We start from the raw sequence: 26,152 nt of genomic DNA, 5'->3' as shown, positions 1-26,152 counted from the left end.
GTAGCTGGTCCCCTTCCTTAGCCGCGAAGACCTAGCCACAGTGATCCATGCGACGGTTACCTCGAGGCTAGACTACTGCAACGCTCTCTACATGCGGCTGCCTTTGCCACAATTTCGGAGGCTGCAGCTGGTGCAGAATGCGGCGGCCAGACTGTTTGCTGGTGTTTCAAAATGGGACCACATCCAGCCTGTGCTGAAAGCGCTGCACTGGCAGCCTATAGCATTCCGGATTCGCTTCAAAGTGCTGGTGCTCACCTTTAAAGCCCTACATGGCCAGGGGCCGGCATACCTGAGGGACCGCCTTTCCCCACACAGGCCCCAAAGAACACTTCGGTCGGAGTCGCAACATCGGTTAGTGGCCCCGGGCCTTAAAGAGGCCAGGCTTGCTGCCACAAGGCACAGGTCGTTTTCGGTGGTGGCTCCTATCTGGTGGAATGAGCTCCCGGAGGAGATCAGGGCCCTGCGGGACTTGTTACAGTTCCGCAGGGCCTGCAAGACGGAGCTCTTCCGCCAGGCTTTCGAATAGGAACCACCGCCACCACCACACCACCACCAACGGGTGCCTGCAAAACAGTACTGCTGGGCCAGGCTGATTGGCCATTTGATCATCGGGGCCATAGCATCCCCTCTTGGACTCAGTATACTGTGCAACAGGGAGTGTGTACGTTTAGTCGCAATGGATCCTTGGGCATTGCCCATTGTATTTACGTAACTGTTTTAAAATGTTTTATCTGTTTTATCACACTGTGTGCCTTGATTGTGTAACCATGGTGTTGTATTACACCTGTGTAATGTAAGCCGCCCTGAGCCCGTGTGCGGGGAGGGCGGGATATAAATGCAATTAAACAAACAAACAAACACTTCTCTCACAGCCAAAACAGTGCTATTAGTTCCTCAAAGGAGGGAAATGGTAGAGAAGAAAGAGTGAGAAAGACATCAGGAATAAGAAAGTAACAAAGAGAGCAGACAGTGTGAGAAACTCTATTTTTACACCCACTCCTACCTCACCCATCCTCCAAGGAGGGGAAGGGAGGGGAAGGGAGACTTCGACACTGAACCTATGAAACAGAGATACAAGGAAAAAGCAAGCCAGAATGAAAGCTCAATAAAATGGAGCAAAGGTGAAATACTAGAGCTGAGATAAAAGGAATTAAAATAAATAGACAAAAGGAATTAAAATAAATAGATAAAAGCTAAGATAGTATAAGGAGCTGCGGTGGTTCAAGTGGTTAAGACGCTGAACTGCAGGCTGTGGAAGGTCGGTATTTCAGCAGTTTGAGACCCGAGTGTGCCGCATGACGGAGTGAGCTCCCATCTCTGGTCCCAGCTCCTGCCAACCTAGCAGTTCGAAAGCAAGAAATTGCAAGCAGATAAATAGGTACCACTTCATTGGGAAGGTAACAGCGGTCCGTGCTCCTCGGCGTTTAGTCGTGCCGGCCACATGTCCACGGAAACGTCTTCAGACAGCGCTGGCTCTTCGGCTTGGAAACGGAGGTGAATGGCTTTCGGCTTGGAAACGGATTCGACTGGCTTTCGAGCAAGGGAAAACCTTTACCTTTACCTTAAGATAGTATAAGATAAAAAATAAAAGCCCTGGAGATGGAGCAGTGCCTCATAATGTCCTGCAACAATGCTCCAGGACTGGCGCTTCTTGCCTGTTAAAACCCTTATTTCTTCCCCACCTCCTAAAAGAGAGAAAGGAGGGAGTCAGAAGAAAAATACATATACATATAAAAGTATTGAAGCTAAAACAAAAGTAAAATGAAACGAAACCTACTCCCTCTCAGCAGAGGACAACTCACGAGCATCTCCTCCCTCTCAGCCCTGCTGGGTAGACTTGCTCCAGATCTGAATGCTGTTAATGCTCTCACCCTGGGGCTATCATCTTGACTGCCCAAAGTTTTGATGGGTTTAAAGGCTTTAATTGTTGTTTTTATGTCTTTGTTATTTAAATTGTCTTTGTTATTTTATGTCTTTGTTATTTAAATTTTATGTCTTTGTTTTTTTAAATTGTAGCTTCTAATGCCTATGTGGGGCTATTCCATTTAATCCTCACAACATACCGGTGACAGAAGACTGGCAGGGTGACTTGCAAAAGATCCTTCAGCGGGAGGGTTGCAGCTGTGCAGGGATTGAAATCTGGCTGTCCCACCCACCTAGCCACTATGTTGTGCATCTTATGGACATCACATGAACCCCCAAAAGCCAGTGTGATGTAGTGGTTAAGAGTGTCAGACTAGTATCTGGGAGACCTACATTCACATCTGCACTCATGCCACGGAAATTCTCTGGGTGCCATCAGGCCAGACACACTCTTTCAGCCTAACCTACCCGACAGGGTTGTTGTGAGGATAAAATGGAGAGGAGAATGATGTAAGCTGCTTTGGGTCGCCATTGAGGAGAAAGGTGGGGTAGAAATGAATTAAGTAAATAAAATAAACACAAAGCTGCCTTATAAAAAGCCAGGCCACTGGTCCGTCAAGGTCAAGAGGGTCTACTCTACTCAGACCAGCAGAAGCCCTCCAGGGTGTCTCAGGCAGAGGTCTTTCACCTCATCTGCTGCCTGTTTCTTATCATTGAACCTGGGACTATCTGAATGCAAAGTTTTGCTCTGCTCCTGAGCCACAGTCTCTCTGTCTCTCTGCAATCTTCAGCCCACAGATACGTCCTAGAGCTGTCCTGGCATCAGACACAGGCCTCAGGATGTGTGTGTGAACAGTGCTGGACGGAAGCCAGAGGCAGAGCTAGAGAGAAAGAGGGGATGGATTTGCCCCCCAAGAACCCCTGCCCCCCAGGGTCTGCAAAGAGAACTGACCTGGCCAGATCCCTCTTGCTTGCTCCCGAGGTCTTCAGTCTCTTGCTCTTGCCTGGAGATTTCTGCCACAGTCAGGTCAACTTGGGTCTGAAGCTTACTGGCATGCTTGTTCTCTTCCTTGACATCTCTGAACATGGCCTGGACTTTCTGCACAAAGGATCAGAACAAGCAGATAAATGGATTTATGTATGCTATATACACATGTCTGTCGGCATTTGCCAAAGAGGCTGGGGATCCCAAGGGATCCTGCCTCCCTCTTTCTCCCGGGTCACCTTGTTGCTGAGGCCAGTGGTAGGACAGCATCATTGCAGTGTGGTTACCTGTGGGCACAGGCTATTTTCCCAGGTGATGCAGTGAACTGCTTCAGGGGCCATCAGAAGTGTCTTTTGACCGACGGGGAGTAAAGCTGCCTGTCCGATCTCAGCAGCTTTGCCATTCTATGCAGGCCCAGAGACTCCAGCTCCTAATCCCTGGATTCTGAGGTTCCCATCAAATATCTGGTCTTTACTGACTTTACCGTAGGTTATGTTAAATGGAAGTTTTGCTGGCAACAGGGCTGCTTGCTGCTGTAATGCCCGGGTGCCCGACATTCAGCCCCTGGGTCAGTGATTGGCACTGGGCCCGTATCTGTGCCCTTTTGTATGAATAAAGTTGGTTATCTGGTCCCGCTGGTGGACCTCCTGATGGCACCTGGGTTTTAGGCCACTGTGTGACAAAGAGTGTTGGACTGGATGGGCCATTGGCCTGGTCCAACATGGCTTCTCTTATGTTCTTAAACTGTTTCTGGACTGCTTTTGTATCACTATCAAAAATCCATTGTTCTGAATAGCTAACAGGCGACACTTATTGTCAATCAAAACGTTCATACAGCCACTGCTGAGAAAATGTGGATGCCTCCAAGGGAATGGGACAGGCCTTGTTTTGCCAAAGCAATGGGATATGGCCTTAAAGTTTATATCTGCTCTCTCTATGGATCTTAAGTGGTGACATATTCAGCAAAAAAGTATGTTTGGAATCCACTGGACACCACGACGAATCTTTAGTGAAGTGTATAATTTAGGGATGGGCGTGTGGTTTGGTTTACGGTTTGTGACTGAACCACAAACCAAATCACAATTCCATACAAACCAGGAGGCTTATTCGTGAACTGACCTGGTTAGTATCAGTTTGTGAGTCATTTAAAGTTTAAAAGCCAGGGTTTCCAAACAGCTGAGCGGCGGAAACGACCGTTCAGCTGATTGGTTTAAATGGCCTGGAGCCATTTAAACCCTGGTTTCTTCTCCTCATGAAAAGCCACGAGGAGCAGAAAGCAGGGGTTTCCAAACAGCTGTTTTTCCAAACAGCTTCTCACTGTTCACAAACTGCCATGAACCACATCAAAATTTGTGGAAGTTTGTGGTAGCCCTTCAGTTCTGAGGTTTTTCACCCCCTTGTTCTTTTTTCTCTTTTTTCGGGGGGGGGGGGAATAAACAAACAAGGCCTGCTATCCACAGGTGGGCCTCATGCAGCTTGGCCTTGCGCACCTGAGCATCCTCCTTGGTGAGTGACTCCACTTCTCCAGCAGTTTTCCAGGCCTTAGCAGAGATGGAGGCAGAATCTCCCAGAATCCTCTGCACCTGCCTGGCCTTCTTCTGGGTGTCCATGATCCCCCTCTCTCGAATGGCTGTCATTCTCTTCACAAGAGACTGGCTGCCCTGGTGTCTTTTCATCCCTTGTGGGGAAAAAAAAGAGGTTGGCTATTCTTGTTTGCAACTGTGAAGAAGAATTCTGATTTCTCCCACAGGTGAACCGATCCTGAAGGAGAGAGTACGGAGTTTATGAGCAGGATCTCCTGCTTTGGTTGACCTTTAATGATCAGCAGTGGCATGTGGGAGCTTTGAAGGTCAAGGAAAGGGTGAATGCATGAAGCTGTCCTGGACAGAGTCAGATCGGTGGCCCTTCCAGCTCAGCACTCTGTCTACTGTGACTGGCAGCGGCTTTCCAAAGTCCCAGGAGGAGGAAAGTGTCAAGCTCAGGCTAATTATGTTAACTTTCATTTCCTGCAAACTCTGTTTTCCAGTACCTTCTCTTGCCATTCCTAACGGTGTGGGTGTGTGTTGTTGGAGTGCAGGAGTAGATGGCAGTAACTTTCCTAAGAAGCACCTCAAGTCTGTTCTTGTGAGATTGGCCTTGAAGCACCTTTCGCTGCCAGCCTAGTTTATATATCTGTCAGTATTGCCATAGTAATGCCAGGGGTGTGAACGACGCGTGGTTGTGGTATTTTATGGTTTTACCTGTATCTTGTAATTTCCTGCGCATTTATTCAGTCCTAACAAAAGCTCTTGACCCAACAGCATTCGTATCTCTAATAAAGCATTACACTGCCAATAGTGTGTGTGGAGTGACTTGACTGGGTGGGGACCCGACAGAAGGGCCTTCCCATCACCTCCAGCCCCTTCCATCTGTGGAGCCTGACCGCGCTCACGGGCGGGGGCCCCCTTGCCTGCCCCAGGAGGAGGGAGAGGCGCACGAGGAGGTGATGCTGGCGTTCTGATGTCACTGCAGAGGGGTGGGGCCGGCTGGGGTTTAAGCGTGGCTCTGCCCCCAGCCCTTCCTCGTCAGCGCTCAGACCGACCAGCAGCGTGGACTGGGCTGCAGTGCTTGTGCAGTGAGGGGTGGCAACCTAAAGGGTTGGGCCAATATTGTAACTCTAGATCTAACTCAAAGGATGACATCTGGGCAAGTGTGAAAGTTGGCGTCAAGGAACCTCCTTGATGTGCAGATGAAGCTTGGCCATTCCCTGGTCATCAAATGCGCATCTGGCAGGAAATGCTTGACAGTGGTGGCGGAGGCAGCGGCAGTGGCCAAGGGAGCACGCTGATGACTGGAACAGGCCAGGGGTGAGTGGGCTTGGGTGTGGAGACCCGCAGCCTCTGCAGTGGTGGCTGCTGTCCTTGGGGAGCTGGGCAGCTGCTGGGGCAGGCAGCGAGTGAGCGGGGCCTGGGGCGGGAGATCCAACCCAAGCAGCTGATTCGGCGAAGGTGGCGGCCCCTGCAGTGACGGCAATTTCCTTTGGGCCTGGTGGCTGCCGGTGCAGGACAAGGGTGAGAGTGGCCTGGTGTTAGAGAATAAAACTGATCTTTGATTTATATTTGCTGCCAAACACTATGACTGTGCACATAGGCTCAAAGAAAGCTGTAGAAGTCACCTGTTGTGACATTACGCAGAGAAAGTGACTACTCTAAGCCTTGCATGTTAATGAGGTTTCAAATACACAGCTACTAGCCTGAGGGAGAAAGCACACATCACCATTATTGTCAGCAGAAACAACAATTTAGGGAAAAGCAGGCCCATTGATGAACTGTTGAAAGACACGTATTACACATCTCTGCTTTACATCTGAATGAGCATTTCCTGCCAGATGCGCATTTGATGACCAGGGAATGGCCAAGCTTCATCTGCACATCAAGGAGGTTCCTTGACGCCAACTTTCACACTTGCCCAGATTCCATCCCTGGAGTTAAATCTAGAGTTACAATATTGGCCCAACCCTTTAGGTTGCCACCCCTCACTGCATGCAGCCAATGAGGTTAGTTTTGGGACGGACTAACAGGTAGGTAGGTCCACAGGCTGGCTCAGCTGCCACCCACCCAAAGATTCACCTATAAAAGACAAGGTCCAGTCGCTTGGCCCCTGCTAGCCGCCTCCCCCCCCCCCGTCTGCTTTTAAACTTCTCTTTTGTCCAGTTTTATATTCCAAACCCTGGAATCCACTTGATTTCTTAATCTGCAGTTAAGAGACCCACACAAGCTGGCTGGTTCTAGCTGTGTGTTAACTCCCCTAGTATTCTAAGTTTCTGACCCTCCATTCTTCATTAGGATGGACAAGCTTCAGGACAGGTAAGTATTGCTCTCCATCACCCCACCTGCGAATGCAAAAGAGATTCTTTGTAACTCTGTATTCCTAAGGAACTTGATTGAGTGTGTGTGTGCTTCAGCATTGTTTGTATGTGATTTATATACTCTTAAGTAAAAGACAGATTATTTTGGAACCACCAGCCTCGACTCTTTCACTGGCAAACCCTTGGGGTGGACTGGACCTTGGTATAGCTGGAGAAAACAAATTTGCCAACTGCTGTAGTTTGGCTAACACTGGGGAAGGTGGCCAGGCCTGGTGGCTGTTATGCAGCCTGGGGGGAGCTCTAGGGCAGCACCCATCTGCTATGCCAGCCGGTGGCAAGCCAAAGGGATGGCTCACACCCGGGGCAAGATGGCTTGCCCAGCATATGACAAGGAAGTGGTCTGGAGCGACCCCTGGCCTTGGCCTGTTTCCGCACTTGGGGGTTGCCCTTGCCGCAAAGTTGTAAATAAACAAAAGAAAGTGGCCCAAAGTTTAACCCAAATGGGTGTTGGTCTCTTTCTGCTGATGAGGGGGGGGGAAATGCTCCCTGAGATCCTTCAGATGCGATGCCGGGGATTGAACCAGGGACCTTCTGCATGCAAAGCAGGTGCTCTGCCACTGAGCCCCAGCCCCAGCCCATCATTTGTTTTCCCCTCTTTCTGTGGTTGTTGTCTATTCATTTAATAATGCAATGGAGCTTTACATAGGATAGGAGGACATGTCTCTGCTCCAAAGAGCTTACAATAAAAAATGGAAGTCACAGGAGGGAGGGGGGAGACGGGCAGGAGAAGACTCGATGTTATGACTTTTAATGAGACAAATATGGAGAAAGTGCTGTAGGGGTTGGATCCTGATTGGATGATGGTGAAGGGAAGAAGTGATCCTGCCTTCCCCCTGTGCCTTTTTCCTGTGTTAAAAGAGCCTCAAGGGGCGTTATTTGATCTGTTCCAGAGCTTTATGTGCAGCCTCAGAATAGGGCAAATAACACTACCCCAGGGGCATTTAAAAGGTAGTTACCTGCAGATCCTGTGTGATATGTGAAGGGACAAGGGTTCAGTCTGAGTAACCCAACTTGTTAGAAGTCCTACTATCTAATCTGAGCTGTATAAAGCTTAGTTTTCAGCACAGAAGTGGGGCTATGGAATTGCACCAAAGGCTTTTTGGAACAGGGTAAGTTTTGTGGAGGGACCTGAAGGCATTGAGACAAGGTGACACCATACAGGTGCTCCAAGAGGCAAAAGAGACAGCAAGGAAGAAAAGGCAGAGATGTTTGAGTGTGCATATGTGTGTGTGTGTGTGTGTAATTACATGGGCCTGAAGGGTGAAACACCCTCTTCCCCCAATACCACTTTCTCAGTCTTCAAAGCACTCACACAGAGTTGCTAATTGGGGGGGGGGGGTGCACACCCCAAACATAGCCCCCATGTCCCCAACTAGTTTGAGCCCTAGAAGCAACGAGGAGTTGAGGAGAGTCTTCTGTGATCTGGAGGATGGGAGATCTTTAGCTAGCACAGCTATCCACAAGCTCCACCCACCCATCCGCCAGGCCGCATTTTCCTACTCAAGGTAACACATGGCCAAGATGTAACATGCAAACCCGTGCAGAGAATATCTGCACAGAAAGTCACTACTGGACAAACTATACATCAAACTGAAAAGCAGATACAGAATTTTGTTTTGTTCTATCCCTAGTACTTAAATTCGTTTTTAAAAAGAAGCGGCAAGCCTCTGGGCTGAGCGGGAGTGTTCTCTTTTGGGGATTTGCACAGGCTGCCGACAGTTACCATCCAGGCCAGAGAGGAAGGTCTTGGCTTTGGAGAAAACAGCCTCTCCGTTTGAGAGCGATGAGGTGGCCAGCAGGTGTGCGCTGTTTGCTCTTTGCCGTAGCTGTGAACAGAGAGAAACCAGGAGTGAGACTCTTGCACACAAGCAGCCAGAAAGAGATCCCATCCGTGACTTGGTAACATATCTGGGCTTCTTGGGGACAATTCTCACGTCATAAAGTCCTTGCGTCCACCACCGGTCCTGTACATACACTTGAAGTTCTGTACCCAGACTTAATTCCCTGACATGTGAAAACACAGTTTCGATAAGGGCCACAACAGACAGGGAGGGGGCGTAAGCCTCCGCCTCTCCTCCCGGCACCATTTACCCATCCTGAAAGGGCTGCTATCTGCTCCACTGGGAAAACTTGTGTGTAGCCATCAGGATAGGCAATTTCCCCCAGCAGGCCCAAGGCCTGTTTCAGCTTGGGAAAATGGCATGGGGGGAAAGGCGTAGGCACTGTCTCCCTATGTGCCATGGTCCCGATCCACATTGGGCCCATAAATACTTGAACCTCCCATAAATACATGAACCTCCGAGATGACGTCTGTCGACAGGACCTATAAAGGTCACGAGGACTTTGTAACGTGTGATGTGGTCCATCATCTCTAGCTCTCCAGCGGTTGCAGTGGCCTCCCCTTTACTCTGGGGTCTCTAGAGAGGAGGGCCTCCTAATCATCCAGTGGGCTGGGAGGAAGGAGGGAGGGATGCTTGTTCCAAGTTCTGTCTGTGCCTGAGAAACTGGTTGTCAGACAGTCAAACTCCACAACAGGCTGCAAGATCTGTGCCTGGCTCTTCCCAGAGTTTTAAGGAAGCAAATCGCAACTGCAGATCCCCAGTCCAGTGTTCCCTCTAAGCTCCACAGTGGTGTGAGCAGAAATCCTGTCTTGTGAGCAAAAAAGTTAGCATTAAAGCTGTGAGCGAGTCTATGTTTGACTATCACATGAATTAGTTTCTTAGAATATTATTTCCATAACCTTGTAAAAATCTCAGAATGCATTCTTTTAAACTGTATTTTAAGAATAATTTAAACATTATGAGAGAAAACAGAATCAAGTCAAATTTCATTGCAGAAAATGTTGTCCTCTATGGGGGTAGACCTGGCTTCAGGAGAAAAAGTCTACCCACCCCTTTCCACTGTATTGGTAGACCAGGCTTCCGGAGAACAGGTCTACCTGCCCCAGTCCAGTATACTGGTAAACCTGCCCTCTGGAGAACAGGTTTGTCCCGGTTCCCCAGTCCCGGGACGGGACCCCCCACCCCCGGAGACGCACCCACGTCCTGACTCATCCCGACGGCAGCAGAGGAATGGAGAAGCAATGGCACCGCGGCCCCCGAAGGAGACACGGCACAGCAACCCAACGCCTAGCGGTTCAAACGGAGGTCACAATGCCGGCAGGGCGAGACCCTCACAGCAAGCGCCGTGTCATGCCAACCCCAGGAGCCGGGGCTCCAGCCCCACCAACACCCAGGCAGCGGCTCACTTGCAACCATGCCCTGGACGCCTGGAGAGCGTCCGTGTATATAAGAGGGGGTGGGGCCAGGTCGGGAGGAAGGGAGGCGGGGGAGAGGGGCGGCGCCGGGAGTGGAAGGGAAAAATAAAAGAGGAGCTCTTCAGAGAGACCGGGGAAGAACAGCGTGCGAAGGAACGAAACTGCGAAGGTGAAGGATAAAGAGAGAAAGGGAGCAGTATCCAGCGCACGAGGCAGAGGGACTTGAGGGGTGCTATTAACCCCGTCCCCTGCTAGTCTGAGGTCCTTCCGCACCTCCCTTTTGCGATCCACCTCCGACTCCCAGCAGGGAAGCCAAGCACAACAGCCACGGGTGGGTTCCCCCAAGCCTACAGGAGAAGCCCGTCACAAAGTCTACCCACCTCTTTCCACTATATTGGTAACTGGGCTTCCGGAGAACAGGTCTATCTGCCCTAGTCCAGTATATTGGTAGATCTGGCCTCTGGAGAACAGGACTACCCGCCCAAGTCCACTATATTGGTAGACTTGATCTTGGACTGTTGCCCTGCACTGACCCTTAGAAAACATACCAGCACTTGTGGGGGCGGGGGGAGATTCTTGCAGTCTACAGGCTTGCAGTTTACATTGGTATTTTTTTTAGTGAAATATGACAACCAGCATTACAGGTCAAGTATAACAGAGGTGGGACAATCACTGTCAGAACCCTGCCTAATTTAACAAACAGGAAGTTGCTTAAATGTTATCAACCTGCCAAACTACTTGTTTATTCAAATATTTATATTCCACTTTTCCTGTTACTCATGGCAGCTTACAAATCATACTGAAAAGAATAATAGGAGTGTGCAAAACATGTTTTTTTTCTGGCTCCATTGTAGCCTATGGGACCATGTCATTGGTCATTGTAGTCAATGGGCTCCATAAGCTATAATGAAGAATGGATCCAGGGGTATCTGGGGCTGTCACGGCTCAGGTGGGGTGTCACCTGACGCTGCCACCACTCTGGATTTAGGTTCCCTTGAGAAGGCCCAGAGCACCCTCCCAAGACCTTCAGACCTCCCTTTAGGCCGAATAACAGGCGTGAGGACCAGGTAGAGTAAAACAAGGAAAAGGTTTATTTCATAGGAGGTCAAACAACAAGGTGCAAAATAATAACAGTAAGTGGGTGAAAAGAAATCAAATGCCCTACCCTAGCTCCTCAAATTTACTTTCCCTAGCTCACGTGGACTCTGTCATTAAACCCTGCTGAGGTCGCCACAGGAAACTGACACTGTTTGCCCAAAGCCAGAGCACTCACCCAGAGCCTCTTTCTAGATCCCGTTGTATTTATTTCCGCAACGGGCATTATTTCTAGTATAGTATAATGGAGAATCAATTTTGGGCTCTGGGGAAGCTGTTTCTTGAAGCAGAGGCAACAAATTTGCAGCATAGCTGCTGGCGCCTCTCCTCAACCCCCCCCCCCTTTTCAAAAATATTGGACCAGGGGGTCCAATTCTATGGGCCCCAGAAGGAGGTGCCCCCCATCCTCCATGGTTTCCTATGGAAGTTTGGTTGTGAGCAGAAGCATTAATCCTCTGAGGTGGCCTCTGAAATGTTGTGTGCCAGCACCCCCTAGTGCAGCTTAGAGGGAACTGTGACACCCCCCCACCCCAACTCAGGTCACAGCTGCAGTGCTAGGACAAAAGGAGGCTTCACCTCATGAGATTTCACTGATCAAAATTGACCACTGAAGGCTATTAACAACTTTGGAAGATATAAAAGGTAAGGAAAGATGTGGCGGTTGGCTTTTCCCTCTTCCAGGACTGCTAACAACATGGGGCAAGAAATGGCTTTTGACTGATGAAACTTCTTGGTGAAGGAAGATGGTTAAAGTGCAACATTATGTTCTAAGCACGCACAAAAAACAAAAGAGTGCCAGTGGAGATTTGGCAGAATAAATTACAGAGCACTGGACAATAAAACAAAAGCTACAGTTTCTGGCTAGCTAAATGCAACATCTGGCTTATACCTGGTTTGCCTCTATGGGGTGGGAAAGGCTGTTTATCCACATGTGCATGTTCCAACAACTGTGGCCGGACCGATCCAGGGACTGTCTGACAAAGTCTTCCTTCCTCTCATTCCACATTTCTGGTTGGCTCTGGGAAGGTGGGTGTGTCTCTTCCTGCCCAGTACCAAAGAGGAGTTCTGATTCAAAATTCCCACCAACAGAAGTTTGGTCCACAAACTATTTTGCAGGATTGGGTGCGGTTTGGCAACTGGGAGTTTTGGGGGCCAAGCAGAAAGCTTGAAGGCTGGGGAGCAAGGGCAACATATGGGGGGGGGGGCAACTGGACAAGACTTTCCTTTGATATCTGGAGTGACACTTCTGAGGCTCCTGTGACAGGCTAGGTCAGGGGTGGGCAGCCTGTGGGCTGGAACCGCCCCCTGCAGGGCTCACATTCAGCCCATGAGTAACTGGCTTTGTCCTGCTTCTATCCCTGGGGCTGCTGCTGTTGCCCCTGCTTCGCAGCTTGCTTCCACCCTTCTCCCTCAATGCGCTGGGAGAGAAACAAAACCAAGCCTCCCTTTGCTCCATTAGCTGAGTCCCCCTTTGGGCAGGAAGGGAGGGCGAGAGCCCACGCATGCAAGAGAGATGGGGTCCCATGGCACCTTTAAGACCAACAGCGTTTTATTCCAGGTATAAGCTTCTGTGTGCATGCACACTTCTTCATAGAGGGGGGGGGATACTTCTGACAAGCACAATTTACATTAAGATCACCCTGCTCTGCTGTATACTTTGAGACCTGATCTCACACACGCAAGTTAAAAAAGGAAGAAGGGCAGGAAAGAGATGCATCTGGGATAAAGGGAATTTTAAAAATTATTTTGGCTTATTCTGAAAAGTTGTGGGGTTTTTTTAAGATTAGATTTCACTGTGCCTGTTTGGAATTTTATTTTCTTTCAAAAAGATCCTGATTAGGCATTTAATGACTGGAAGTAGATAGCTAAGTATTTAAAAATACATTTATGGTTCCATTTATTCTGGTTCAATGTGGCTCCCTCTCTCCCCTCCCATCTCACTGGCTGCCTTTCTTCACATTAACCCCCACACCTTTTGCTTTTTTAACTGTTTCATTATCATCACTAACACTAAGTGGATTTTGCTCAGTCTGAAATCAACACATTATTTCACTTGGAGAGATCCCCCTTTCCAGTTCTAACGGATGGGGGGGGGACCCTAATAGCACAGCTTGCATTCTTTATTAGTGGAAAGGAGTAAGAGTCCAGCAGCACCTTAATTACTAACAAAATTTGTGGCAGGGCAAGAGCTTTCATGACTCACTGCTCACTTCTTCAGATACAGCTAGAATGAGAGTCCATCTGTCCTTATATCTCTGAGAGTGAAGTGATTTAAGACGCCAAATGACAATAGCAGGCATTGGTAATGACAGAAGAAACCTAGGGACACATCTGGGGTGCCTTATAGATAAAGGCCTGGATTTTACTGAGATCTGAACCAGAAGAATTTATAGCCAAGTCGTGTGAGGGGCAGTCAATGGGCTTCAAAAGTGGATGTAATTATGCAGGATCCCAGAAAACAAATCTTGCTATTTCAGACATCTCTCGATACCCTTCCAAGGGAGCAGTTGAAGGCAGATCAGAAGGGCCCTGGTTGCTCCCGGTAGGAAAGAGGAAAAGGGGGACCAGATAACTTGATCAGAAGAGAAGAGAGCTGAACAACAGTAGAATTGGTTCTAATAAAATGGCACCATTTGTTTAACTTCAGGATATCTCAGGTTGGGAGCTGTTCTGTCAATGGTGCTGGAAGAAGGAACCTCCACTAGCAGAGACGAGGGCAACCATAGCTCTTATTTTTGTTGTATTTGCAGCCTGTTTCACAATGCCTGTTTTGCACACATGATTTCTTTCTATCGTACATGATGAAATATTTGCCCACATCCGTAAAAATGGATGGATCAGTATTGAAAAACTCAAGTTCAAGCGTTAACTCTATTCCCTTCGTTTGTAATATTTGTTTCAGTTGATGACTGGATGACTTATTTCATGGTTATACAACATATGCAAACTAACCCCCCAAGCAATAAAACTGTTCCTGTTTAGCAGGTTCCAGTACAGCAGTATTAACTTTAACAGCCTGGTCATAAAGACACCAGTATCAGCAAACAGGAGATAGGCCATAAAATATGAAAACAGATGGGATAAACCTTTAGTTAAAGGCCTGGGTCCTTCAGGCGCTCCTGCCTCAAGCCTTTTGAGGGCTTTAGATGTTAAATGGGTGCCCATGACAGACCCTCTCCAAGGCCTGCGCCTCTCGATCTCAGCACTCAGGGTTGCCGACTGACGTTAAATCTGCTGCTTGACAAAGTCTGGCTCTGATAAAACACAAATGGAGCTTGAAAAATATCAGCCTCACCCCTTTTTAAAGTAAAATCGGCTAATTCCCTTGATCTCTAGCCAGCAAAGGAAAACTAGTTGATTTCAATTCTTGTTGTGGGCATCTCAAAAGGTAACATTTGAAGTTTTTGTGGACTAGATCCTGCTGCTTCAGACACACCCAGTTCCTAAAAGTTTATACTGCAATAAATGTTGTTAGTGTTTAAAGTGCAACAAGACTCCAGATTATCAATCTGAACAGATTATCAATCTGAAATTCCAAAATGATTGGACTTTCTCGCTGCACTAAGTTTCAGGTTAACTCTCTGAATTTCTAAAATTGATTGCTGAACCACAGCATGCATTGTTTGCCACAGCTTTCTGTTCCTTTCATTCACTTTGAATTGTTTTCCACTTCTATGCTGGTGGTGGTGGGGAAGTGCCGTCAAGTCACAGCTGACTACGGTGACCCCATAGTTTTTCAAGGCAAGAGACATTTCAAAGTGGTTTGTCATTGTCTGGATCTGCAGAGTGACCCTCGACTTCCAAGGTGGTCTCCCTTCCACGTACTGACCAGGGCTGACCCTGCTTAGCTTCCGAGATCTGATGAGATGGGGCTGGCCTGGTCCAGTCAGGTCAGGACACCTTTATCTGACTGATGTGCAGGTGTGCATTGATACTGCAGAAAGAGCAATCTCAATGCAGCTGTACCTGTGACTGAAGCAAGTGTCTTTCATTAGGTCTTCTCTTGGTGGCATGTGCATTCCTGCACCGGAAGTGTGTCAGAAGGCCCGGCTACTTACCCTCCTGCTTCATCCTCATTCCCAAACGGAATGAGGATCGAAGCAGAGGGCGGGGTAAAGAAGGGGGCGGGGCTTCACCACGTGACCGCCCCGCCCCCTAGAAGTTCTCTTCCGGAGCTCCGTACCTGAGAGCTCCCCCCCGACTAGAGCCCTGCTTGTAGCATAGAGAAGGGGAACAGGGCATATAAACGGCAGGAACGGAAATCTACACACACACACTCTGCACAAAATCAGCAAAACAAAATACAGAATACAGGATTCCCAGCACGTTAATTCCACTGCAGAAACAAGAGCAGGTTGTTCAGATTCCAAAACCTGGGAAGAAATTTGGAAGAGGAAAATTTCACCTAACCTGTTCCAGCTGCTGTATCCTCCATCGCTCTCTCTCTAGGCCAGCCTGCACTGCGAGGGACCGGTTCACCACCTGCTCTGCCTTTAACTCTGCCAGCTGCTTCAGTCCTTCGGCATTTCCAGTAAGATTTTCCACTTGTTGCAGCAGGGGGTGCTGTAGGATCAAATACCAAAGTATTTTAGCCTCATCAAGCACAGCATTCTGATGGTTTTTAAAATTGTGCCTAAGGCTGCCTCAGGAATTTGACTGTAGCACATAACTTTTAATAAGCAAACAAGGATTTCAGACTCCAGCCAGAGTTAAGCACTTTGAAGCCCACTTGCTTTCAGTGAGTTGACACTCTTGACCAAACTGCTCCAGGGTGCTCAGCTTCAGAGGCATCGTGCCTTTCAGTCCCTTTCTCTGGAACAATGCTGACTTGGGGGGGGGGTAATTTCTCTGCAGGAATGAGCCTTCCTTCACCAGACTGTCTGGCCCACTGGCTCCCTATTCCCTTCCCTATTTGGGACTCAGCTGACAGCTGAGCCATTCTGTGGAAGGCAAAGGAGAGAGAACCAGGCCCCTTTTACTGCGCAGAAGAACCAGTGGTCAAGATAACAGGCAGTGGGCAGACTAGGATGTTCAAAACCGTCCTGGAGGAAGCAGAACCAAGTGGGCTCTGCAAAGGTGGGGCCTGGAGGTCTCCCAGAATTACCACGGACAACTCCAGACCACAGAGGTCAGTTCCCCTGGAGAAAAAGGTGGGGGCTACAGCATCACTTCCCCGCTGAGCTCCCTCCCCTCCCCAGACTTGGTCCTCCACCACCTCCTGGAATTTCCCAACTCACCGTTGGCCACCCGAGCCCCCTGCAGGGCTGGCAGAACCACAGGGGCCCCTCAGGATGGGGCAACAAGGGCTACACACCCACCTCCATGGCTTCTGCCTGCTTGTGGCTCTCTGGGCAGCAGCCCACCAGGAACTCTCCCGGGGAGCAAAGGGGCCAATCCACCCGTCCCCCAGGAGGCAGAGGGCACTGCCCTGCAGATGTTCCTGTGGTGGCTGCTGCTGCTGCCATTGGTGGGAAAGAGCTGCCGACTGGCTGCTGGCCTCAGCTGAGGAGAGCTAGGTTTCCCTTGCTCGAAAGCCAGCCGAATCCGACTCTAGGGATGCGGTGCTCATCTCCGTTTCCAAGCCAAAGAGTCAGCGCTGTCCAAAGACTTCTCCGTGGTCATGTGGCCGGCATGACTAAACGCTGAGGCTGTTACCTTCCCACCGAAGCGGTACCTCTTTATCTACTATCTTGCTTTCGAACTGCTAGGGTGAGGAGAGCTGCTGCTTCTCAAAACAACATCTGACTTGCAGGTGCCCATTTTGGGAGCGGGAGGAAAATTTTCCCCAAGGCTGCCACAGCCCCCGAACAGCAACCCCCAGCCTGTCACTAACATTTGAAATCCACACTGGAATCTCTCCAGGAGGTTTGCTCATCACGAGGAAAACTCACCTGGGGGAAATGGACATTCTTATTGACTTTTCTACATATTACAATGTTGGTGTGTGCCAACCACTTAAGGTGTGCTCAGGACTGACAAGGATCCATGAGGAGGGGGTGGAGCTCAGTGGCGGAGCATCTCCTGGGCAGAGGAGGCCCTTCATGCCCGGACAGCCTGACTGCAGAGAGTCCCGGCAGCCCAGCCTCAGGCTTCCCCCGTCTGTGTGCCTGCCGTAGGCGCCAGTCGTTTCTTCAGTGCATTCTGTGGATCTTTTCTGCCCAGTCTTTCTTAATTGGGGTGGGAACGTCACTTGTGACATGTGAGGGGTGGCATCGAAAGATTTTATTTAAAACAATGAGGCTCCATTTTAATGTTAGGCTTCCAGAGACTGTCAAAATGGACCCCCCCCCTCAAATTTGTCCACTAAAGCATTAAAGGGGGGAATTTTTCAAAGCTTTCCCATACCAGTCTCTCTCTCTTTCTCTCTCTCTCTCTCTCTCTCTCTCTCTCACTCACACACACACACACCGCTAATGTCAGTTCCATTCTGCCCTGACGATCCTCATTTTGATTGCAAACAGGTATAAAAGTATTATTACTCACATGTTAACTGAGTCCCATCTCTCTCCATGGTTTAGATACGTAGAGGAGAAACTCTCTACAATGGGAATATCCCCGGATTATTTAGCCCCCTTTTCAGATAAACAAACCTATGCTATTATTAAACAAAGATTACTTGACATCAAAAGGCAAGAACTTAGGGAATGCGCAGCCAGCAGAGGCTCCCCAAGCAGGTTGGGGACTTTTGACATGGGCTCTACTGCGAAGTATCTGTCAAGTTTAACAGCCTCACACCATCGCAGAGCATACATGCTTGCACGCTTGGATGTTCTGCCATCAGAGGTGCTTTTAGGGAGGTACCGCCAGATACCATATATGTAGACAGACTTTGTCCTTAGGGCTCTCCAAAAGGTATAGAATCCACTACACACACCATACTTCATTGCCCCCTCTATAGGGATATCTGATCTTGTTTTATTACTCCACTTCTAGAAGGTAAGAGCTGGCACTCTGATGACTCCATTGTTCACTTTCTTCTGCTTAATTCTAGTTGCGAAATAATGGAGGCTGTTGCAAAAGTTTTATATTATGCAATCAGAAGACGAGGTTTGAATAGCCAAGTGTAAGTGATTGGTGCATCTTAGTATTTTCCCGTATTTCCATGATGTTTTGTGCTTTCATGCCAATAAAGGTTTTGTGTGTTGTTGTACTTTACTTAAAAGACGCTGGTCACATTCAGAGCGATTTGGATATGCTCCTGGAAGTTACAGACGCTTCTCTGTTTCAAAATGGCACTGTGTTGCTTATGCAAAGCTTCAACTTTGGCCATCCCTGTTCCGTTGCTCACTCCCCCATGTCCGCCGACACCTTCCGCCATCAGCTCGGGAGGCTTCTTAGGTACCGGTGCCACCACCCCATGCCCCCTGTAGCTGCTGCTGCCCTGCACGCTGCCCCCTGCTTCAGGAAGCCCGCCAAGGGTGCCCAGGGGGCAGGGGGCACAAACAGGCAGCAGAGGGTGGCTGCTGCTGTCGGGTTCCTTGTGGAGAAACCGGCACTCCTCACCATAGAGGCAGGGGTGGAAGCATGGGATGGCAGCCACTACAGCGGCAGCAGCAGGAGGCGCGCCACTGCCAGCCTTGGCCCCATGGGGGAGGCCAGGCGGAGGGCGGGAGCAGCCACTGCCGCTGCTATCCGAGCCCCGCGGGCTGCGGATGGAGGGAAGGGGGAGGGAGGAGGGAAGCAGTGGGCCCTTCTTTCAAGGGGAGGTCGAGCGAGCCCAAGGAGGGAATCCTTGGCCAGGCTGCTCAACAGTCCTGGCGTAAAAAGTTTTTACTTTTTTTTTTGCAAGCGGCATGAGTGTACCGAAAGGAGTCTCCTGCAAGACTTGGATCACTGTAGAAAAAAAGAAGCCTCTTTGCAAGCTGAGAAAGGTGGGAGGCGGGGGGGGGGGAAGCAATGTTCCCTCTAAGCTGTGGAGTCTTGTGAGCAAAAATTCTACTTGGAGAGCGACTGGCATTAAAGTTGTGAGCGAGTGATTTGGCCGCTGCATAAGTTAGTTTGCTCTAGAGCCATCCTTCCTGAGCTAAGATAAAAATGTGTGAGCCGGAGGCTAAAAAACTGTGAGCTAGCTCACACTAACTCAGCTTAGAGGGAACACTGGGGGGAGGGAGGGAAAGAACACCGACCTCAATGTGGGCGGAGACTGAGACCTTCCGGGGCCAGAAAAGGGCTGGGGGGGGGATCCAAGAGAATATGTATGCTTTTTAATTAACTTTGGCTCAGAAAGAGAAGCAAGGGGAAGAAATTGGCGCAAAAGCACTTTTAGAAAAGCTGGGGAAACAGCAGCCGGAGAATGAACTGAGCACTGAAGGGGGGGAAATCAATGCAGAATGGAAAAGAAAACCCAATGGACATGCACGTTGAAAATGAGGGGAAATGCGGAATGACAAAGAAAACCTGACGGACATGCACAGTGAATGCAAGGGAAAATACCCATGCATAAAAGGCCGAGCAGAAGGTCCCAGGTTCAGTCCCTGGCCATCTCTAGTTAAAAGGACCAGGAAGTCGGTGATGTGAAAGGCCTCTGCCTTAGAACATGGAGAACCATTGCCAGTCTGAGGAGACCGTACTGACCTTGATGGGCCAGTGGTCTGATTCAGTATAAGGCAGGTTTATGTGTCTTCATGTGCTAAACAATTTTCAGCCGCTATGGTAAATGAGAAATGCCATTACATGTTCTTTCTGCTGCCTACCAGCTCTAAAGTGGTGATCTGAGACAGGTTCTCTATTTGCTGGACTGAAGCAAAGGTCTTCTTGGATGTAGCCTTTTCCATCTCAGAGCTGAGCTCTTGCTGCATCTTTTGGATTCCCTGATACCTGCAAGGAGAAACAGCCAGATGTGTAGCAAGACGAGTAATAAGAGAAGAGGATAATTTATGCTGCAGAAAGAGGAAGGCAGTACAGAGGTGGGACTTCCAGAACCAACCAGTGGGCCCCTCCCCTCTTTGGCAGTTGTGTGCCAATGGGTGCAATGGATTCTCAGGACTGGTGCCCAAGGCAAATGGTTTGCCCATCCCGAAACATGACCCAACTCCCAGGAACTGTCAGTTGCTGCCCCTCCAGACACTTGCAAGGATCTCCGACTTGGTACTGAAATTTCACCTCAGGATTCTTGTAAATCATCATGGCTTAGGATCCTGGATAAGAAGTTGGCGGCTACTGGTTTTACCACTGAATCCATCAAGGAATTGGGGCTCGCCAAATCCGCAATTACAATTAAAAAATGGATCAGACAGATTGATTACAATAGTTCTATTCCCCTTGATTCTCTTATCTCCTATGCATATCATTTGACCTCACCTAGTCTACTCAAGGCTTTTACACTAGCTAGAATAAATGCCCATTCAACAGTGGTTATGAGATGCCACTTTTTGCATCTTCCATACTTTGATAGAATTTGCTCTTGCTTTCTTGTAAAATAGATTCAGTCTCTCATATTTTATTGGAACACCCTCTATATTCTAATCTAAGGCGCTATTTTCTTCTACCGTGGCTGGTGAATTTCAATTATTTTAATCCAAGCATGGTAGTCCCCTTCCTACTCTCAGATAAAAATCCTAATATAACCTTGAATCTTGCAAAAAAATTTATTCATTTTGTCTTTTGGGAAATAAATAGAGATTATAAATGAAATTTCAGTTTGTTATACTGCTCAAGGCATTGAGTTATAGAGCTTTTATTGGACAAAGGACAGGAAAAAGCAGGACAGGAAAGGAAATTTCACCTCATGCAAAACTCAAAGCAAAATTTGGAGTTTCTCTTTCAGGCAAAACATCACCAAGAGAATGAAGAATTTCATCAGGAGCTAGAACAAAATTTCAAAAATGATCAGCAATTTTTCCCAGGGGGATTTCATACATCCTTAGGTTTTGCCTAAAGCACGTCTGCATATAAATGTGGAGGCCCCTTCTTGGGCAAAGACCTGAGGGCAGGGAGGCTTGGAAGTGCCCTCCCTGAGTTCAGTGCATGTGCTGGTTCCTCTTCAGAGTTGGTCTCTGAAGTGCTACAAATTCTGCAGCAAAAGCTGGCTAAGGACAGCATTACCTGATTAGCAGCTGTGACATTGCTAAGACACTCTCCTTCCCAATTTTTGAAGCAGATTTCACACTAAAACATTTCCCCCCTCCTTTTAACGAAAGAGATAGATGAATGTGCAAACAAATTCCTCTTTGCATGACACTTATTTTTAAAAAATCCAGCAGAAGCAATGAAGTGAGAGAAAGACAGCTAACTCAGCCCTCATCTTCCTAACATGTACACCTCTTGTTCTCAGTGCAAAACTGGGCTCATAAAACAGCTGATGAAGCCACTGTGTCGTCTTCTTCTCCTGAGATGTTCTGTCTGTCTTCATCCTGAGGGTTTTCCCCAAAAGACGTTTCTCTAAGGGGATTCACACCTTCCTCAAGCTCACCTCTCTTCCATCTGCCTCCTGAATTCCAGTGTGGCATTGTCCGCCAAGATGCTCTGCAGAAGAAGGTAGCTGGCATTGGACATAACCAGGGCCCTCCTTGCGATATCCTCAAACAAACCTGCTGCCTCCTCATGACTGTGGAGAGAAGACCCCAGTACAGTTACAGCCCCTGTTGCCAGACCCAAGTCCTCAAAACAGGGCCAGCTCCAGGATTCAGAGAGCCCTGGACAGACAGTGCCCAGGGCCCCCATCTGCCCACCACCACCAGGTGCCCCCTCATTTCTCCCTTCCCACCCCCCAGCTGCCCATGCATCCTCCTCCTGCTCACAAGCCCAGGCAGCACCTGTGCAGCCAACAGCAGGGGCCGGGCTGTGCAGCTGGGAGTGCTGCTGCAGTGGCTGCCAGGAGAGAGGCAGGACTGAGCGCCACCCACACGGCCCTCCTCCATGGCAGTGTGTGCCTGGGAATATGGGCCATGGAGCAATGACAGGGCATGCAGACAGGTGGCCGGGGAGGTGCATGGGCGAGGGGCAGTAGCCGTGGGACCCACTAGGAGCCCCGGGCCCGGGCAGCGCCCACACCTCAGGGTGTGCTGATGACACCAGAACTGCCTCAAAATGAAACAAGGAAGCCAAAGAATCTACGGGGTGACACAGCAGCAAAGCTGGCATGGTTTTGTGTCCAGAAAATAAATATCTGTGAATGCTGATGAGGAGAAAATCAGGAATGGTCCCATCTACATAATCCCACCCCTTCACCTGTAAATAGCTCCCCCCCCTCCGTTTTGTTTGTTTGTTTGGGACTGGCTAAACAGAGATTTGAGGGAGGCAGATGGAGAGAGGGGGATGGGCTGTCAACCCATTCAAGAACCTTTCCTGCCTCAGGTTTTTTTTTACTGATCAACTGACTACATTTAAATGCATCTGTATGTTACTAAAAACCTCAGCACAGGTGCCAGTTTGAGTTATCACAGGGAGTGTGAAAGAGCTTGCAGTTTAATAAACAAAAGCTATCTATCATTGGTTGTGAAGAAAAATACCATCATTCGTACTGAGGTGCTTTGTTTTTTTAAAATTTCCCTATCACATTCATCCAGCCCCACCAATTAACCCACTTTGGCTTTAGTTGATTAATCTGCCACTTAAACGGACACCATCAGCAACGTCAAAGAAATAAGAGACCACAAACCAGACACTCTTCCGCTGTGTCTGGACTCTCTAAAATTATATTTGAACAGATAGATATTGGTATTTAATAGCTATAAACTGGCTTAAGAGCCATACTTGGGGGCTGCAAAGTGGGGTAAAAATAAAACAGGCAAATATAGGAAAGCTCAGTGTGAATGTACAGAATGTACCTTCTGGCCAACAACTTCGACTCCAGGGCCTGGCGACTCCAGTTTGTGGGTTGGTGTGAAATCTCAGGAGGGAACTCCTAGAATGGAGAAAACAGAGCAAAACATCAAAACGTGTCTCTTGGGAAGCAGAGAGGACTCCTGGTGTTGTGTTCCCCTGGAGAAAAAGGCTGCTTTGGAGGGTGGACTCTATGGCATTATATCTTGCTGAGGTCCCTCCCCTCCCCAAACCCCGCCCTTCCCCGAGACTCCACCCCCCCCAGTCTCCAAGAATTCCCCACCCCAGAGCTGGCGACCCCAGGCAGCTCAGTTTCCCTGAGCCCAACTCTGAAGTGAGTCTGGGGTGGGGAGGGGTCATCCTTCTCTTCTGAAGATGAGGCTCATCCTCTTACACAACTCCAGCAGAGGAGCTTTGCCCGGACATTTTTATTCACATTATTTACAGTCCACCTTCCTCACTCGGACTCAAGACAGATTACAGTCAACAGGATGGGACATTCAATAGGCAATGAAACAGGATTCAGATCGTAGAGGTCTGGAACCAGCTATCAATCTGAAAAACAGAACTGAAGCAAAGCATCAGCTTTAACATGACCCATTAAATGAAGCAAAAATTACCTAGTAGGATTCTACTTACAGCAAGCTATACAGAGTATAGGGACCACAGTCCCTAATCATTTATCCAAGTAACTTTGTGAACCATTTTGTACAGTAGAACAAAGTCTGAATCCAGTGACACCTTTAATACCAACGAAGTTTTAGTCCGGGTATACCCGGAATAAAACTTTGTTGGTCTTACAGGTGCCCCTGGACTCAGATGTCGTTCTCTTGCTTCAGATCAACACGGCGACCCACCTGGATCCATTTCGTACAGTGCAACCCTATTAAAGGTAAAGGTTTCCCTTGCTCGAAAGCCAGTCGAATCCGACTCTAGGGTTGCGGTGCTCATCTCCGTTTCAAAGCCGAAGAGCCAGCGCTGTCCGAAGACGTTTCCGTGGGCATGTGGCCGGCATGACTAAACACCAAGGCGCACGGAACGCTGTTCCCTTCCCACCGAAGTGGTACCTCTTTATCTACTTGCAATTTCTTGCTTTCGAACTGCTAGGTTGGCAGGAGCTGGAACGGGAGCTCACTCCTTCATGCGGCACCCGGGTCTTGAACTGCTGAACTACTGACCTTCCACAGCCTGCAGTTCAGCGTCTTAACCATTTGAGCCACCGCAGCTCCTGCAACCCTTTTCTACCTGTGTAGAAAAGCCCTCCTGAATACTTCAGCTGTGCACGGGGAAAGGGTCCCAGGATTTACGTCTTCCAGATGCAAGGAGGGAAGCAAATGGGGGGCGGGTCCTGCTTCACAAGGCGCCTGGCAGCCCCCACCCCCACCCTTGAACACCAGAGAGAATGCCCCTGGGTACCATGGCAGCCAGCATTTCTGTGGCCAGCTGGATCTCCTGCTGCGTGGACTGCAGGGCAGAAAGGATGTCAGAGGAGAGGATGCAGGCCTTGGTGCCCCCACTGCCATGGCAGCCCATCATGCCCCTGGCATTCCTCAGGTGGCTCCATGCATGAGACACGGAGCTCTCCAGCTCTGCAGCCTCTTCGAGGAACATGGCCTTGGCACCTGCAAGCAAGACGCCAACCTTTACACTCGTGTCACTGGAGCAGGGCCAAAGTACAGTCAAGCATATGGTATGATTCATGCTGTGGGTACCCTGAAGGGTTTGGTACACTTCCTTTTGAAATGGAGAGGGACGATAGCAAAAGGAAAAGAAGAAGAAGAAGAAGAGATTGGATTTATACCCCGCCCTTCCTAACCTAAGGGAGTCTCAGAGCAGCTTACAAACTCCTTTTCCTTCCCCTCCCCACAACAGACACCCTGTGAGGTGGGTGGGGCTGAGAGAACTCTGACACAAACGGCTCTTTTTCAAGAACAGCCCTGACAGAACTACGGCTTGCCCAAGGTCATCCAGCAGGTGCAAGTGGAGGAGTGGGGAATCAAACCTGGTTCTCCCAGATTAGAGTCCGCGCACTTAACCACTACCCCAAGGGTCCCCGGGATAGGCTCTGTCTTTAAAGGCCAGAGACAACCAGCTCACTCTAGGTATGATTTACGTGCTCAGCAGAGTGAGGGGGTCCCTATCGGATGTGCGAGAGCCGATTGTACCATTCAGACTGTAGGTGGGGGGAACCACATCTGGAGTCCTCTTGGACAGAACAACACCAACAACCCCCTCCTCCGTGTATATTCAACTAGTGTTTCAGAATAGTCAGTACTGAATGGTGTGATTTGTCTGGTTCAATTAGAAAGTTGGAGTTTCTTTTAGGGTTCCTTGGCACTCAGGACAAAACTCTCTCCAGTCAAACGGGTTTTGCAGTGTTTGGTGTTGTTTCAAAACCTGTTTGATCAGGGAGATGGAAGAAATGTGTGTGTGCCCCAAGGGAAATGGCTCCTTCTCTCAAAGAGGCAGATCCTGAGAGGGAGGGCAGAAAGAGATGAGCCAGTGCTCGGCTGTCATGGCCTTTTCTTACATGCCCAGGGAAATGCCAGTTGCCACTTTGAAGAAGAGTTAGACTTTATACCCCGCTTTTCTCTGCCTTTTAAGAAGTCTCAAAGCGGCTTCCGATCACCCTCCCTTCCGCTCCCCACAACAGGCACCTGGTGAAGTTAGGTGGGCTGAGAGCCGGCCCATAGCCAGGATTTTGTGGCTTGTGGGGCAATTTCCCCCCTGGGTGGGGCTGAAGTCCTCAGTGCAGGAAGAAAAACCATTTAGCCCATAGAAAGCTGTTATCAGGTCAGATCTCTAAACTTCAAGCTGTCAACCACTTTCGATGGCAGTTCTCAGCTGCTGCAAGTTAGTCACTTCTGCCAGCCTAAGCAGCAATTCTGATAACAAGCCAGCAGGTGGGGGTGATGACTTCTAGAGTCAAGAAAGCTAATACTTAGGCAGCAAAACTCTCTTAAAGGAGGCCAGTTTCTTGACACAGACTTCGAAGGGATCCTAGAGGTCACCTACTCCAACCCCCTTGCTCAGTGCAGGAATTAGTCAACTACAGCACCCCACTCCGCTTAAAGGAGCGAATACCTTTTAAAAAATGTTTTAAATGATTGAAAAAAGCATTTACAGGAGAAATTCTTGTGGGGCTATGCCTTTAAGAAAGAGGGTGGAGCCCCCTAAAGCTCCACCATAGCTATGGGCCTGGCTGAGAGAGTTCGAAGAGAACTGCAACTGGCCCAAGGTCACCCAGTAGGATCATGTGGAGGAGGAGTGAGGAATCAAACCC

At 49.0% G+C, this 26,152-nt stretch overlaps 1 protein-coding gene across 1 annotated transcript in view; it reads right to left on the bottom strand.

The window, feature by feature from the left end:
* LAMC3 (laminin subunit gamma 3) overlaps positions 1 to 26,152 on the bottom strand; it is a 109,020-nt gene that overhangs the window by 5,684 nt on the left and 77,184 nt on the right. Inside the window, exons 19-26 of the mRNA XM_015409480.1 lie at positions 24,286 to 24,491; positions 22,875 to 22,951; positions 21,518 to 21,652; positions 19,800 to 19,923; positions 15,517 to 15,669; positions 8,479 to 8,581; positions 4,339 to 4,526; positions 2,816 to 2,962 (exon numbers count right to left, since the gene is read on the bottom strand). Coding sequence (XP_015264966.1) covers positions 2,816 to 2,962; positions 4,339 to 4,526; positions 8,479 to 8,581; positions 15,517 to 15,669; positions 19,800 to 19,923; positions 21,518 to 21,652; positions 22,875 to 22,951; positions 24,286 to 24,491 — 1,133 coding nt within the window. The remainder of the gene's footprint in view (positions 1 to 2,815; positions 2,963 to 4,338; positions 4,527 to 8,478; positions 8,582 to 15,516; positions 15,670 to 19,799; positions 19,924 to 21,517; positions 21,653 to 22,874; positions 22,952 to 24,285; positions 24,492 to 26,152) is intronic.

This window comes from Gekko japonicus, unplaced genomic scaffold (assembly GCF_001447785.1).
Source record: "Gekko japonicus isolate JY-2015 unplaced genomic scaffold, Gekko_japonicus_V1.1 scaffold920, whole genome shotgun sequence".
Classification (NCBI taxonomy): Eukaryota; Metazoa; Chordata; class Lepidosauria; order Squamata; family Gekkonidae; genus Gekko; species Gekko japonicus.
This window is presented reverse-complemented; position numbering and strand designations above follow the sequence as displayed.